The sequence below is a fragment of the Platalea leucorodia genome (assembly GCF_965183815.1).
Source record: "Platalea leucorodia genome assembly, chromosome: 7".
In the NCBI taxonomy this organism is placed as follows: domain Eukaryota; kingdom Metazoa; phylum Chordata; class Aves; order Pelecaniformes; family Threskiornithidae; genus Platalea; species Platalea leucorodia.
Genome location: NC_138829.1, coordinates 61,466,828 through 61,483,422, shown reverse-complemented (window position 1 = coordinate 61,483,422; position 16,595 = coordinate 61,466,828). Strand labels below are relative to the sequence as shown.

The 16,595-nt window shown below is 39.6% G+C and overlaps 1 protein-coding gene across 4 annotated transcripts; it reads left to right on the top strand.

Annotated features, from left to right (window-relative positions):
- Nucleotides 1-2,680: 2,680 nt before the first annotated feature.
- Nucleotides 2,681-15,047, top strand: RNF141 (ring finger protein 141). Of its 4 annotated transcripts, none has more exons than XM_082318872.1 (6): nucleotides 2,681-2,769; nucleotides 4,747-4,949; nucleotides 6,466-6,574; nucleotides 7,574-7,755; nucleotides 10,954-11,061; nucleotides 12,279-15,047. In XM_082318872.1, exons 2-6 carry the CDS (start codon nucleotides 4,765-4,767, stop codon nucleotides 12,427-12,429), a joined length of 735 nt encoding a protein of 244 aa, XP_082174998.1. In that variant the 5' UTR covers nucleotides 2,681-2,769; nucleotides 4,747-4,764; the 3' UTR covers nucleotides 12,430-15,047. The 4 variants fall into 4 exon arrangements, with proteins under 4 accessions (XP_082174998.1, XP_082174997.1, XP_082174996.1 ...); XM_082318871.1 differs by having other exon boundaries at nucleotides 2,688-2,769; nucleotides 4,750-4,949; XM_082318870.1 differs by lacking the exon at nucleotides 2,681-2,769 and adding an exon at nucleotides 3,090-3,307 and having other exon boundaries at nucleotides 4,750-4,949.
- The last annotated feature ends 1,548 nt before the right edge of the window (nucleotides 15,048-16,595 follow it).

Below are 16,595 nucleotides of genomic sequence, written 5' to 3'. Positions count from 1 at the left end.
TATCAAATATTTTCTTGAATAAATGGTTTGGATAACTTATTTTTATATGTGAAGGAGGTTATTATGGCAAAGGAAATTTCTTTTTCGATCAAGCAGCTTGAAAAATAAGTCTTAAATAAAATAGCAACAGAAGTGCTCACCTATATTGTGTTTTCTACAATGTAGGATACTGGGTTATGAACTTTCATATTTTTGACTTTCATATTTTTGATCACAGAAATTAAAAAATTGCCCAGTGGTTATATATTCCACTAGATAGTGAGTTATAGTGTACTGCTAATAGCATACTTAGAGATTCCCTGTGGTGTTGTTTGTTTTCCCCCTTTTTTTTTTTTTTTTTTTTTTTTTTTGATAGCTCAGAAATCTTTCATGGCTCCAAGAGTCTGGACTGTGTTGATATGCAGTCCACCACTGCCATTAAATCTATACTACTGCAAAAAGACTGTGATTCAGTACAGCTCTAAAACCCGCTAATTTCAGATGTCTATCAATCAACAGAATTTCAGCAGAAAAACGTGCAACAGAGGAAAGCACTAGGTACAGCCTTCACACCCAGTTAAGTAATCCTGTCCTTGCAAAATACTGCAGTAATGCCGTGTATCTCTCCTTGCCACCTGACTGAAAGCACCCTATGCCGTGTGAGCAGGGAGAGTAGGCAGCAGAAATAAGGCCATCGGAAAGGCCACAGCCAACACTTCTCATGACGGTGTCAGAATAGCAATTGGACTTAAGGACACGGGCAACGCTAGTGGATACCAGGTAATTTTGGACTTTTTTGTGACATATTACAATTTCCGTTCTGCCTCTCTTTTCCATGTTTTAGAGATTAGAAATTACCTGTTTCTCTACTCTTTTCCCTACCCCCAAGAGATAATAATCTGTCACTTCTCTTACTCTCCTACTAATATCATCGCTCTTCCTTTTCCCTCTGATTGTCTCATTCACACCTAAAGAAATTCAGAAAATTATTCTCCAGTTCCACACAGGCTGGAAGTTTGTTGCTTCTGTTTTAGATCTAAATAAGGGCTTTTTTCCCCCTGAAGTGTTTACTTTCTAAAAAACCTATACTAGTTGATATAATAAGATACTGCCTTAACCTATAAATATCTTGTTTTATCATGTACCTTAAAAACTCAGATAGCTTTCATCCTGACCTTCACACTGACATCTGGCCAATGCACATAGTTTGATCTGCCCCTCCTTTCCATCACACAATTTATGCCAACACTACAAGGGCTAAAAGGAACCTGTTACACTGTTCTACATGTACTAAAAGCTAGCTGTAAGTACTAATCAACAAGTACTGTATTTGATATTGTCTGTTTATAATGAGTACTACTCGGTCACATTCGAATTAGAAAGTAGGAAATGTTCTTTCTCATTGTTTAACAGAATTGCAAGGGATGTACCACTACAAAGCAAACAGGAAACATTTATTTAAGTTCTAGACTGAAAGTGTCAAAAACCAAACCCTTAACTGGTAGTAGCAGAAACTTAAGAGAAATTCCTCATTGTGTTTCTGACTTTCCTCAAGTGTCGTGCTTTTTTTACAAGACATTCTCAACAGCTATGAAGTTCCTTGATGTCTCAGAAATTGCATTATGCTCAAGTATCTTGGACAAATAATTATTCCACCTAGCAGGAGATCACAGTTTGTATTAGTCATTTGACAGTAACACCACTCAGATTCCCACACTGAGGCTACAGATGTTCGCTGACCTTAGGCGAAAGGGGTGCTTGGCCTGCAGGAAATACAGCGAGGTTCCCAGTCCAGCCCAATCCCTGTCTGGAATACAGGGGTGGGATATCGTGGGAAGTACGTGTGTCTATGTGTGAACAGAAGCGGGCAGGAAGGGGAAGTGCTACTCCTTTGACTCCTCTTTAAATAAAAAAAATAAAAAAAATAAAAAAAAAAAAAACAACTCTAGAATTAAACCTTGAAGCACCAGGATGCAGATGACCTAGAGGATGTTCTAGGATTTCTGTTCGTAAATGGCTTATCATCATTCATGGGTGTTGGGCTTTTTTTTGTAACCAGCTCAGCGAGCGCTGACCTTTGCCACAGGCATCCAGCTCCCACATCCTCCAGGCCGGCCGGGCTGCTCTAGCGGGGGGGTGCTTTGCAGTAGCAGTTGCTGGCCTGTGATCATCCCACCAAGGCAGGCACTCGGACTCCATTAAGTAGCATTTAAATCGCTATTTATTAGAGCTAATAGAGAATAGTATGGGTAGTCCTACATCCCTTCAGACGCTGGGAACCCGGAGCCGCGCAGCACTGAGCGGGCACCTCCCGAGGGTGCAGCAAGGCCCGTCTGCCGCCAGCTGACCCCGTTTTGGTCATTCGCGCTATTACAGCATTTTTCTTACAAGGAAACAACCCTGTGCACCGCTGCTGCTGCACAACGGAAAGGCTGTTCAGGCGGGGCCTGCTCCGCTCAACCGTAACGCGATCGTCGGCCCTCCCCGCCCGGATCACTGCCGCAGCGCGGCGGGCGAGGAGGGCGCCCGGCCCCGGCCCCGGCCCCTCCCGCGCCGCCCCCCGCCGCTGCCCGGCCGCGGCCCGGCGCTGCTGCCGCGGCCCTGCGGGGCGGGGCCGGCGTCCGCCGTGTCCCGGCAACAGCCTGAGCCGCGCGCTGGCGTCACCGAGCCGCGCCGGGAGCCGCCGCCGCGCCTGCGCCTGCGCCGCCCGCCGACTGCCGGGGCGCGCGGGGGAGCGGCCCCGCTCCGGTGCCCGTCGGGCGGCGGCGAGCAGGATGCCGGGGCGCTGGGGTGAGGTTGCTGGCGGGCCCCCCCCCCGTCCGCGGCCCCTCGGGGGCTGGCGCGGCCCGCAGTCACGGCGCCCTGGGGCGGGGAGCGCGAGGCCCGGGCCCGGGCCGGGGGAAGCCGTTGGGTGCGGGCGCCCTGAGCCAAGCCCCGTCGCCTCCCTGAGCCGGGCCGCGCTGCCGCGTCCGTCGGGGCGGGAAGGGCCGAGCGGCGGTTACCCGCGGGCGCGGCGGCCACGGGGAAGCGGCCGGGGGCGGGGGAGCGGACCGGGCCCCGCCCCGCCCCGCCGGGCGGTGCGCGCGTGACGCAGCCCGGCTCGTGCGCGCGGCCTGTCTCGAGCCCGGCCGTTGAGTACGGTTTAACGGTCGGGTGAGGGCAGCTCCTGTGCCGCGGCCGCTCGCTGCTCCTCTGGGAGGGGAGCAGGCTCGTGTACACCTGATGCGTCTGTGCATAGTTCTGTGTGTCTCTGGTCTTGAAGGCTATACGAAAGGAGACGTTTCTGCACACGTCTTTGCAGCGGTTTTTTTGTCCAAACTTTTCTGCGGTACGATCTTACATTATCAGTTCAGCAGGCTCACAGGCCGTGCTTTGCTTCCTCAGGAAGACTGCGTTTCAGCTAGAGGGAACAGAGAAGAACTGGAAGATATGGGCTAGGCTGTGTTTGAGGGGTGAAAGGTTACGCTGTTGGGAGGTTGTATCTTCCGGGTGTGTGCTCACCAAATGAAAGGTCTAGGGAGTGGAAGAGGAGATGACTGGAGGGTAATTTGGAAGGAGAGAAGTGACTCGAGGGGGAACACATCTGTCAGAGAATAGAAATTGGTCAAAATTCACGTTAGATTGGACGTTCATTCTCCTGTGTGAAATACCAGAATAGACCATAGAATGCTACGATAAGAACTCACTTTGTGCTGTGTTTTTCTTAAACCGTGGCAAGATCTTGACAGCTGTGGACCATGTTCCTGGGCAGTTTTATGCCCAAATGCAGCGATACGTACATGCAGGATGAAGTTCTGATTTCTGTGATGTCTCTCATAAGGTGTTTGTAATGCACCTAGTTTCAGATTATTGCATGTTTAAGTTAAGGTTGATATTCTGCAATTAGGTTGCCATTGCAGACCTCTATCTGTAGAAGTCTTAAAAGGGTGTGAAACTACTGGTTTGCATTACAAGCGACGAACTCTGTACAGACAGAATTAATTTGCATGCCTCTGCTATTTCAAGACAAAGAGCGAAGAGAAATTTGGGGGGAATGCCAAATGAGAGGGATCAAGGGGAGGAAACGGGTAAAGGCTCAGAATCAGAAGGCATAGGGTAGATCCTTATGCAGACTTTTGGGGAAAAAGGTATGAGTGTAAAGGGAAGGTGAAATAAGTTGAAGCTGGAGAGGTTTGAGCAAGTCAGTTCTGTAAAAACATCCTAAAGTTGAGTGTTTTGTGTAGATAGGGAGATTTCTAAAGTGGTTTATACTGACATGGATTCCTTGGCTTACCAGTTTAAGAATGCTGTGAGAGTTCTTTTGATCTGCCAGTGTCAGTCTGATGTAAGAAAGCCAATTCCTGATGTAGTGTCTGTGTATAGACATACATTGATACACTTATTCGTAGACATTCTGACTTTCACATGCACAAATATTTAGGAAAAACAAAGATTGTCATAAATTACCATTGTCATCTTAAGATTTTCTTTTCCATTCCATTGGATGTATTTATATGTGTGTGTTGGAGCTGCTGAAAAATCTGCATGAAAAATGATCTCTCTTTAATACAAGTATTGCTGTAAGCAAAATAATACATTTTTCATCAGTTGTTAATGCCACATTCCAGTCTCTTCTAAGTGTTCTGCATTGTTTCTGATTTGACTGTTCAAGTTGTGTTACTGTAGAATAATTAGACTGGTTAGTGGGTGGCTAAACTCTTACACTAAAAGAAAATGAGGGAGTAGCCGTTCATAAAACACACAAATGTAACTCTAAAATATTTTTAGCAGAGTCTCTACAAGTGAATGAGAACTTCTTTCTACGGAACTGAGGTGAAGAACTTCACCATGGGTCAACAAATTTCAAACCACACACAAACTGTAATTAACAAGTTGCCAGAAAAAGTAGCAAAGCATGCCTCTTTGGTTCAAGAAAGTGGTTTCCTAACGTATGAAGAGTTTCTGGGAAGAGTAGCTGAACTTAATGATGTGTAAGCCTTACTTTGTTTCCTTCTTTTTTTTCGTGTTTTACAGAGACCTTGTCTGCAATATATTCTCCTGTGCTGGCCAAGCCCGATCTGGCCATCTTGTTTTGAAATGTTTCCTTCAGTTCTTAAATCTTCTATAATGGTTGTAATTACACTTCAAAACCAAAGCCATTTCTCCTCCTTAAATTCACTTTTCTCCAATACTCTTCTTCCAGCAAGTGTTGCTTCTCTCTTAGATGTTCACAAGAGATAGACGTTCAGCAGTATCTTTTCGTTAGTGTTACCTGTCTCCCTTACTCTTCCCCCCTCCACCAGCCACCTAAAGATGCAATGCTGCTTCCTCTCTGCCCGTCACTTTTGGTAGGAAGTAGCAATACGAGCCCTATAAAGACAGTACTGCTACACTAGGAAGGTAGTACCTGAGACAGAACTGTTTGTGACCACCTCTCCCACCTCTGTGGACGTGCAATGCTGTTCCTTATTAAAGATGAGACATGCCTTTCTGTCTGAAACCAGTGACCAAGATAATCCCAAACAAAAGGCTGCATAAGTAAGATTTTTCATAACCTGCCTTTTGTTTGACTGATACATTGGTGGGAAAAATAAATTAACAAAAAAGCAGAGTTGTCATTTTTACCCAATATTTATGGTATAAAATGACATGAAGTGGAAACGTGCACACTGAAAAGGGGCTTTGTAGTGAGTGGCTTTTGGTAGTGTTTGTTGTTTAACTATAATGGGAATTTGTATTCAGTTTAGAAATTGTTTTGTACAGTGTCTTACTTTTATGAATGACCTTCAAGAACAGATAGCTGTCTTCTGGGTAGACACATAAATAGATTTTGAAGAACATTACTTTATGTTTTGCCTGAGAATCTAAGCGTATCTCAGTGTAATTAATTCTAAAATATCATTGTTATTCAAGGGGGTTTTTATTTCTTTACAGTGTTTACTTCAGCCTGACTGTAACATAGCTTGTTCTGATTCTTATGGAATAGACCTTTGTGTCTGTGTTCCATTTAAAAAAAATACAAAAAAGCAAAAATCTCAGGGTCACCCGAAGCTTTCACCTGACTGCTTCATTATTAATATATACTAACAAAAATACACCTCATCTGCATGTGTTGGTACCTGCATGCTTTTTTTACATACATGGTAAGGAAATAACCATTTTAGATTGGACCACAAGATTGTATGATTACGGTAATAAACAGTGAAAGTATATATAAATTAAAATGTCTTTAAAGGACACTTGCTTGCTGATGCTGGATCAAAAGACTTGCACATCATTTTCTGAAATTTAATGTGCAATTTAAAGTGAAATGGACTGTGTACTTAATATTTAATGACATGCTAAGAAGGTCATTACTCTTTAATTTCATGTCTCTGGGCAATATTGATAAAATCTCCTTAAGGCTAAAGAGCACGTAGGTGAACAATAAATAATACCACAGTGGCTGAGGTTGCTGATCTTTGCATGTCTAGCACATGATGTAAAACTGATGTTTCTTTATTTCAGTACTGCAAAATTGGCTTCTGGACAAGACAAACATCTGTTATTTGAAGTGCAGCCTGGTTCTGATTCTTCTGCTTTCTGGAAGGTGGTCGTTCGGATAATATGCACTAAAGTAAGATTGTTGAAAATTTTAATTTGGTGGGGGTTTTGTGTACAGATATTTCAGGACTGTCACTTCTACTGGCAAAGTCCAACACCTGCTACATATATTTTGCGTATATATTTTGATATGGGTGATGTATTCAAGGACACTATTTGGGATAAATTAGGTCGAAATTCTAAGTTTCTGCAAAAAGCAGGTTAACAAAAATATTTTCATAACTAAGTTTAAAGGAATATCTTCTAATGGAGTTCTTACAGCCCATTAGTTACCAATTCAGATGATTTGCGAGTTCAAGTCATGGTAATCAAATAGTACAAAAAAGTGGTAACTATATTGTTTGATAGTAGTAGAAGTTAGTCAGCAATTCCAAGCATTATCATTTGAGCTAGTGTAACTGTCTATATTCTCATTCCTTAGAAAACCAATCTAAAAGTTAAATGTTTAACTTAGTTTGAAGAGCATGACAAAACTTACTAGGTTTGCTCCTTCTAATGAGGAGATTTTTTCCCCTCTGTATCCTATCAAGGAACATCCTTAAATGGTCCTGAATCCAGTGAGGAATCTTAACATGCGTTTTCAACCAAGCCAACTCAAACTTCGTTTGAAACTAACAGTTTGCAATTTTCTGTTTGCTCTTAGTTTTCATTAAGGCAGCCATCATTGTAGGTTATTTTAAGTTCAAGTATGAAATGACTGATTATTCTGTTCTTTGTTCTAAGTTTAGCCCAGTTTTTTAGGCATTAGGTCCCTACTCACAACTTAATCCGTTTGAGTAGTGATGGTAATTGTCTTGCCCTAAAAATGTAGTCCTAACTGTGGTATTCTTCATGATGAAACAGCTGTTTTTGCGGGTCTTAACTCTTACTGAAGCAGACTGCAGTTGCTAACATACTGATGGACACTTGGGAAGGTGGCTACTGCCATGAGAACTGCAGTGCATTAAAAGAATTTTGAGCAATGTCAAGTAAAAATCTGATATGTAATTGTAAACAATTCTTGTATCTTAAGATAAATAAAACAAGTGGCATCGTGGAAGCTTCCAGAATCTTGAACTTGTATCAGTTCACTCAACTTTATAAAGACATCACCAGTCAAGCAGCAGGAGTTCTTGCACAGAGTGGTACTTCTGAAGAAGCTGCTGAGAGTTTGATGTCTGTGTCATCTTGTCAGGCCAGCTTGTGGATGGGAAGGTATTTTGATATACTCTAGCTTCTGACTGCAGTTACAACATAAATATTTTGGAAGTTGTGTGTAAAATCTGATCTACAAACACCTAATGATCAAAACAGCATGCTCTTGGCAGATGCAGACTTTCTATCATCACAAACGTGAATAGCTGCAATGTACTTGGGTGAAATTCTGCTGGTGCTACCATACCTTAGCTTCAGAACAATCATTTTAATGATCAGTTCTAATATAAACATGGTATATGTTGAATCTCCTGAATAAAGAAACAGGAGGAAATGGAATCAGCTGCAGCTACAAATCTAGGGGTTTTGACAGTGTTTGTTTAAACAGATTTTGTTATTGTTCCACTTAAACTTTCTCTTCCTCTTTTGCATTTTGGCATGTGAAAGTTCCCATCTGTTGCCACTAGAAACTCATCAATTATAGTAATAATTTAACTTGTAAGACTGGAAGAATGTGAACTGTCTCACACATGTTGACATCCTGCTTTGTTAACTAGAGGAAAAGCAAAAGACTGAGGTCAACACCTGCAGTAACTTCAGTTCAAACTGAATGTAACAGCAAGCAGCTTGTCACCCTTTCCCGTGGTGAAAATGTTGCTAGCAGTGATTCCTGACTTTTAACTTTCTGAATTAGTTCAGAGTTCTAACTCAGTTTTAAGTGAGGTAGAGAGAGGTTTTTCAAGAAAAAGTAGTAAATGGTATAGTTCTCTATATCAGCCAGTGAAGAGCTGGGAGCCAGGCATTTTAACAAAACAAGTTGCTGAGCTAGTTAACTGTCATTAGAGTGTCACACTCCAGCTGTTAGAATGAGAAGAGGGTTGGCTATGTTGTCATTCTACAGACAGAGCCCACTGTTTTTTCTACGTCAGTGGATGGCAGAATGTGTTCTTTTCATTTAATTTCCTGTTTCTCTTGTTTGGGAACAAATAATCTTAAATTATTGGCTGTTCTGAGTTATTAAAATGCTAGAATTTGATAGCAAATTGTGGACGTGTTTGGGAAAGCATATTTTCCTGCTCTTTCTCAAAGATACATGGTTATACTAGAACACATGTATATCTGGAAATGGCCTTTTACTTCAAACAAACAAACCAAACAAAAAAAACCCCAAATGCTTATGCAAAATGACTTCATATATTGCTACAAAAGTAGATATAAGGTTTCCTAGGTGAGTTTCTTTTTCAATTTTCAGACCTGGAGTTGGGGGAGATGAGCATCCTTCATGTTTGTAAACTTCATTGCTTGAAGTAGTATTAGTGATAAATAACAAAAAACCAGTATACTTTTCTAATATGCTGGTAATAGGCTGCATTTAGTGAGCTTGTATCTTATCCAAGTTTTTCAAGTCATTAAGGAAAATAGAGGCTGAAGCACCTTCAAGTATTTTACACCGAGGAAATCTTCTGTTTGTTTTTCCGTGATACCCTCCAATTTGCCCAAATTCTTCTCACTTTCAGACATTTTTCAGCTCTCCAAGAGCTAGCTGTCACTGTCCAAAAATAGCAAATATTATCTGTTTCATTCTTCTTCCTATCTTAACTTCTTCCACTGGAATACTACCCCATTTCTCTGGAACATCCGCTTCCTATTTGGAGCATTCCAAAATATCCATAAGTGTTTTATGCTTTCTGATAATGAAGAGACAAGCATTTCATTAGTTTGTCACTCTTGTATTTTACCATTTCTTCAGAAACTTAGTCCAATGGCTAAATCTTAGGTTCCAGAAACTTTATAAATAGGACATCCATTTTAAGTGTAATTGCTTGTATATACACCAGCAAATCTCAAAAATGTAAGTGTTATCAAAGGTTAGTACTCAGAGTTGCATGGGGGAGGGAAATGAAAGGGAGCAAGTCCAAAGAACTTAGTGAGCTAATCAAAATATAGGTTTTTTGGAAACTTGTCCTCATTGAATGCGAATCACCATCTGTAATTCTACAAAAAAAATCTCCTAGCATTCTAAAGTAATTTCTCAAAAAGCAAATTGAAAAGGAAACCCCAAGGACCTACTGAAGAATGAAACAAAAACATGTTAATTGCTGTCCATTAGCTGGCTAATCTATACAGTTAAAAAAATACTCTGTATTTGACAAGCTCCCAAGCTACCTAAGCAAAAGCAGTCTGGTCAATAGTCATTAAGGTGGACTGTCCCTCCTGAAATGCCATTCTTTCTAGAATGCTACTTCTGTGCCCCAAGTCACAGAAGGGATTCCCAAATCAGGATTTTTGGAAAACCTAAAAATTTCAGAACACTTACTTGGCTGTCTCGGAAGTGAGCCATGACTATAAAATTAGGGAACTTTACATGTCTGGTTAGGTCAGTGAAAGCTGAGGATTCTCTGCACCTTTTCACGCTTGAGAAGTCTTGATAATGCAAATATTACTACTATTAGGAACTTTCCATACAGATATCTGTTATTTGGGGGGAAAAAAATGAAGACAGATAAAATGAAAATGTCTGCGTGGGGAGTGATCTAATTTTTAAACTTCCCCACGCACACACTTCCCTGAGAACACCTAGAAGCTTAACTGGAAAAGCTGTGGTAACAAGTCAAGTTGAGAGAGAGCCCTAATTTGAGGGAACAATCATGAGGAGCATATTGCAAGCTAAAACCAGCCTTTTCAATCTAATGAGCAATTTGGCTCTTGGCATTTTAATGGCATGTGAAATTAGTGCGTTCTAGTAGTGATCCTCTCAACGTGCGTGTTTTTATCTAGGATATAAGCCAGTACGCAGAAATTTGACAGAGTTCGTTATGAAATAGTTCAGCCTGGCACTCCGTGAAAGGAAGGCAGATTTTTCTCCTGCCTTTAATGTAAACAATGTTTCTGTTCTTTTGCCCAGTCGTGTGATATGTACTTACAACTTCTCACCCTTCCTTGTTGATACCAAAAAAGAGTTGCATAACCCTTTGCAACACCAAAAGCACCACATGACACAACAAATAAATGCATGTTGTAACTTAGTTTAATTCATTTACTGCTGTTTGTTGGTAGCTTGAGGCTGTCTGCTGACGTAGGCTGGGATGATGTAACTAGGCCATTCACAAAAGTACATATTCCTTGCAGATAAGCACGGGTGTTCCTTTCTCTCCATTGCTAATTATTATGAAAAAGGTAGTAACTAGTGTAGTTACTAGGGCATAAATATAAAACTTATTAGTTATCTGGGAGAAAATACTATGTTCTCTTCTGCAGGGTTAAACAGCTGACAGATGAAGAAGAATGTTGCATCTGCATGGATGGGCGTGCTGATTTAATCTTGCCGTGTGCTCACAGCTTCTGCCAGAAATGCATTGATAAATGGTAATACATATTAAAGGATATTCATTATTTTATAGTATGTACCGGTTATCTGACATGTTTCAGTTTGGTCTGACAGATTCCTTAGTTCTCATGTAATTTAATGCCTGAAGGTATTTGCAAGCTAATGTACATATGATATATAACAAGCTTGAGTAAAAGCAGACTGCAGCAGAAGGAAAGAAGGATTTCAGAATTTTTAAGCATCTTATGAGGAATTTCATTTTGGAAAAAGAGATGTGAAAGTGCTTTTCAGCATTCGTTTTGTAATTTATTATCTGTTTTATTCTTGTAAAATTAAATTATTGTATTCTTGCTTGAAGACTAGAGAAGACAGGGTATGTGCTGATGCTGGCATGTTATGCTTCACAAAGTCTCATTAAAAGCTTCTTTTATAAGTTGCTCTTATAACTGCCATGCTCCCACAAGGAGAAAACATAGTAAAAATCGCTGGATCTCAGAGTGTAACTAGTCATCTCTCTTCTGGGAAAATATTTTAACATCAGCAATATATGGACTGTGGTGGAGAGCAGATTATTTTCTACTTCGGCTAATGAATCAGCTGAAGTTCCAGTTACACCATTCTAGTTTTGGTATTCGATTTTTAAGGTTCATCTCTTCTTAACCTAGGCATATAACAGAGGCTCGCAGCTCAGAAGCATAATTGTTTGGGACCCCTGAGTTAGTTGGTGGAGGGTGTTGCAACGCTGAGGGACCAGTTCTAAACTTCAGTGGGCTCAATGACCCAGGAAAAGGGTTCCTTTTTATATAGGAAGCTTATGGGGACTGGTTTCTGCAGTACCTCAGCTGAATATCTGAAGGTAGGAAGACTTAATTTAGACCATGGATTTCCATTTAAACTTTCTGGACAGGTAGCTAGATGCATTCTGTTTAACCTGAGCAAACTTGATTATGAGGAACATGACTCCAAATTTATCACTCAAAGAATGGAGCTACATTCAGAATTGTCGGCCAATCTTCCTCACCAAGAAAAAGTATTTAAACAACAAAAAAATATATACGTGGTCTAATCCAGTTGACCTGATCATTCTTGAAGTTCTCACTGGAATGGGGTTTGGTTTTTTGTTGGGTTTTTTTTGTTTGTTAGTTTGTTTTTGGCTTTTTTTTTTTTTTTTTTTTTTTGTCTGGGGGCTACTTTGGCTTTTTTTGGCCAGGAAGACCATCAATGAAAAATACTCATTTCTCTGGCTTCCTAACAGGAGTGATCATCACCGAAGCTGTCCTGTCTGCCGTCGGCAAGTGACTGGGGCAAGTGATTCTTGGGTGGTCTCAGATGCACCTACAGAAGATGATATCGCTACTTATATACTTAACATGGTAGACGAGGTGGGCCAGCCTCACAGACCCTGACACTGGCCAACAAGCTGATAATAGCAGAAGCACTTGAAGCTTTCGTTTTCACGAACGTCTGTTTTTACCTCTCATTCTTCCACAGTCTGTCTTTTACTTCTCTCCTTGGCTGCTGTGAATCTATGCTGCTCTTTTGAGAGGGTATATGAGCCGGTGTATGTGTGTGCGGTCTTAATTATTAATCTGTACTTTCAGTAAACTCTTTGGTCATTAACAAAGTTTATTTTAACAACTTTCAATATTAATTAACAGTTCAACTACTAGATGAAGCAATCTGTAACAGCACAACTACAACTGCTAACTGCTGTTTGAACATCACAGCGTACTGCTACAGAAGGTGAACCATGTCAGATGGCTTGACCCCACCGTTCTTATCCTTAAAAGCAGTCCCTTTTAGTTTCATGACAAATGTGAATAAAGATGATGAGTTAGCACTAATGATTATTAATCTGAAATTTTACTGCTGAAACTTGAAGATGTCTTACTGCCTGTTCTTCAGTAGCCAGTTATTGCTGCTTTTAGTGTTTACAGATACTGATTTCAATCTGATCCGTTATGAGTTTTGGTATTAATTATTTTAGATCTGTTTTGGAGAGTGTAGGCAGCTCTGTAAATGTACTTGTGCCCTTCCCTTTATTCTTCTCACAAGATTCTCTTAGAATATTTTTTTAAATATGATATTTAGCATAGTCTTATTAGCTTGGAAACATTACACAGTTTCATAAAAAAATCCTAAAAAAAAAGTAAATCGGTTTCTTTATAGTTTTTTGATCAAGAACAGCCAAAATTATTTTTAAACATTAGGCGTATCTGAAGAGAATGACTTTATTTGAATGAGCAGTTAAGGTGTAGTTCAGTCTGATGCCGTGGTTTTATCTGCTTCTCTTGAGTTTTTGAAGTGATGAAATCAGAGTTGTTATGAGGTATACTAAGAGTTATAAGGTGATAATCTAAGGGTGCTGTGCTTCATATCTACAAGTGCAATATGCTTTTATGTAGCAGAGAGAAACTTCTTTAATAATAATGTTGCTTGCAGTGAAATACGCGTGTGACAACTTGGGAAAAGGGATATCACAACTGGAGTGCAACAGTATTTCTGTGTCTAGCAGAGTAAAATCTTCAAAGAGCTGAGTTTAGACAGTCTAAAATAAATTGTTAGTATTCAGGAAACGCATCTAAGCCTCTTCTGCGTAAATAGTGTTATGGAAATCAACTGCTATTGTAGAGAATTAATTATTTTTTTAATATATACTAACCAATACTACTCTTTTAACTTGAGGCTATTGAGTGAGAAATACTCAAGTGTAGCATTTGAGGGAATATCAGCATACATCTTGCTTACTCTAAGACTGCATTTTTAATTACTATACTTGTTAAAATTCAATGATGCCATAAGGCTAAGGCTAAGGCCTTTCATCACAGACAGGTTCTGAACTAAAAGGCGTGTGCACACGTAGATATGCACATTTGAGTTATTTTTCTTAATTGACTACAAAATAATTTAGTTCCGTTGGGGACGAGATGCTGGGAATTTCTCTATTACACTTCTGTTTGTTAAGGAACGTGCATAGCATATGGCACCCATTTGAGCTTGGCTTATGGCACACTTGTCAAATTTATCATAGACATTAAGACAGATAAGCAACATACTCTTCTTGTGTGTATCATCTAAAAGCCAGTATGGCTTAGTGTGTAAATCTGTATTTAACTATTGAAAAATCCATTTACTAATGTATATAGCTTAGAACAATTTTTTCCCTGTGTTAGTCCTTTGATATCAATGAGATATTCCTCAGAAAACGTGTGGACCATTTGGTTGCATAAAGGCAGTTATTATTTGGGCTCAAAATTGTTAATGGTCAGAGATTTTCCACTAAAGTATTTGCAAATATTCCTAATTACACACCAGTTTGGTTTCTTTTTGCTTTTTGAGCTTGGGTTAGTCCATGTTCAGAACTTTAAAATAACCTTTGAATTTTTTAAACTTTTTATATCACTGGAACAGAAAGAGCATCTAAATTAAAGCTTCAAGCTAACTTTATTTTTCAAGTATTTCAAGAATTATACTTCTGAACTGAGATTTTATAAGTTGACTTTCTGCTGAGAACTTACGTGAACTTCTTAAAATGTAATTTTGTAATGATGCAAACAGGTTGTTAATTGCAGCATAATGACACTTGCAATTACAATATAAACTAATGCAAAAATTATTTAAATAGTGAAAAAGTAAACTTTGTATTCTGTACAGCTTTTTTTAATTAAGTTGCTGTAATTCACACTGCTGCGGTGTAGGTACTGTAATGTGTGCCTTGTAAAATATACGTACTGTATGTTATGTGGGATAATAGGTACATTAACACTGAAAAACAAGTAATTTGGTACTGGTTGGTATTACCTAGTCTGAAGTGCTACGTATAGCAAGCAGTTTTAGAAAAGGAGATGGAATCGCGTTGGCAATGGTTCCAGAAGCTAGACCTTGAAAATGTGAATTACTATGAATAACTGTTGGTGGGGGGCATTAGAACAAACTAAACTTTCTGGCGTTAAGTGAAGATTTCTTACAGGTTTAATGTGAAATTGTAATTTAAACATTGTAGATTGCATTAATAGCTAAGGACATTCCAGTATATTAAATTTGTGTATGAATTGTGCAATAAAGTTACTTTGGAAGAAATGTCAAAGTTCTTTTAAGCTTAAGGAATCTCTTGGCTTTAATACCACAGAAGTCTGAAAACTGAATTTTCATCTAAATATGGTTCCATGGTCAGGTGGTGTGGTTAAAAGCATGCCATTATGAGTCAGATGTCTCTTTCTTACACTTTGAAGTGTGGTATTAACAAGGCAGCTTAAATGCAGCTCTGCAAAAAAGACTTGGTCTGGTTCTTCTATTTTTCTTTTGTCAAAACAAATAAATTGGAATGTTCTGCAGTGATGGGAAACATCAAACAAACATCTCTACTTCTTAAAAGGACAGTATTGAGCAGCAGGTTTCTTTGGGGAAAGGATTCCCTTATTTCTCCCCCCCCGCCAGAGAAGTGTGATTTACTTTTTCCCCCCAAGTTATTCCATCATGTTTCTGGTAGTATTTTAAAGCTTAAAAATGGCAAGGTTTGCAGTATTCTTTCTTCTCAGATTTTTCCCGTTTTTTAGTAAGAATTGAAGTATGTAATTAATATAACTGTTTCCTCTGTCTGGTTACTTGGTTTATCTGTTTGGATCTTTCAAAGTAAGTGAGAAATGGGAGAGGAATTCATTAACACATCAGGAAATTAAAATTGGGAAACTTCCCAGTTGACAGGCACATGGGGAGGCAGGTGTACTTGGGGAATTAACAAATGTTGATATTTACTAGGTTTCCAGTTTAGACACCGTATTAATGTAATGTGCATGTTTCTTTTTTTTAGTGGAAAAGGTGTATTTAACTTCTTTCTTTCCTTTAAAAGAGAATTTTGTATGTAATTATAAAGGTTTTCTAATCCATGCTCATTCCAGTTCTGGAAAGAGAAGGCAACCAGTGAGATTTCTGTGCTATAGGTTTGAACTGAAGTGTTAAAATTCCACCCCTGCGTAGCCGTATGTGCCAAACACATTATTTTTAGAAGAACATCTTAGCTGTGGTTCTTTGTGCTTTGTGTCCTGCTGAATCCTGAATCCCTGTCATTTGTCATATGGCCTCCTCAGGGAGCCTTAAAGATGCCCGATATAAGTGGGAGCTCTATATTAACCTGTATGGTTTTAATTCTTGACACTGCATATACATATTCCTTAATTTTGTATCCACTAAATAACACATGCTCTGTAATGGAAGTAATTATATTGTGAAGTAACTATATTGTGACTAATATTACAGTAATGAATTATATTTTCTGTTGTTAAACCACTCTTGAAGAAAACTTACCATAAGGTGTTATCCTCACCTGTTTCAAGTGGGTGAACGGAATGCTGCTTCCTTCTAAGTGTCTTAAAAATCAGTAATTTCAAAACTGAATTTTTTTAATTGTCATTTCTTCAGATGTTTGGTTCCGAGGCCTAGAATTTGTCACATGGCAACATACTCTAAAGACTGAACAGTCTTTGCCTGTTGCTACAGGTAGCTGACGTTAACCTGAGTGGGATCGTGCTCTCTTCCAGTAACCGCAGTGTACCGTCACCAGGTAACGCATCTT

Coding starts and splice junctions, on each gene's coding strand:
- RNF141 (XM_082318872.1), top strand. CDS start 4,765: ATGAGAACTTCTTTCTACGGAACTGAGGTGAAGAACTTCACCATGGGT. Junction 7,756..10,953: donor GCCAGCTTGTGGATGGGAAG/GTATTTTGATAT, acceptor TCTCTTCTGCAG/GGTTAAACAGCTGACAGATG. Junction 11,062..12,278: donor CAGAAATGCATTGATAAATG/GTAATACATATT, acceptor GCTTCCTAACAG/GAGTGATCATCACCGAAGCT.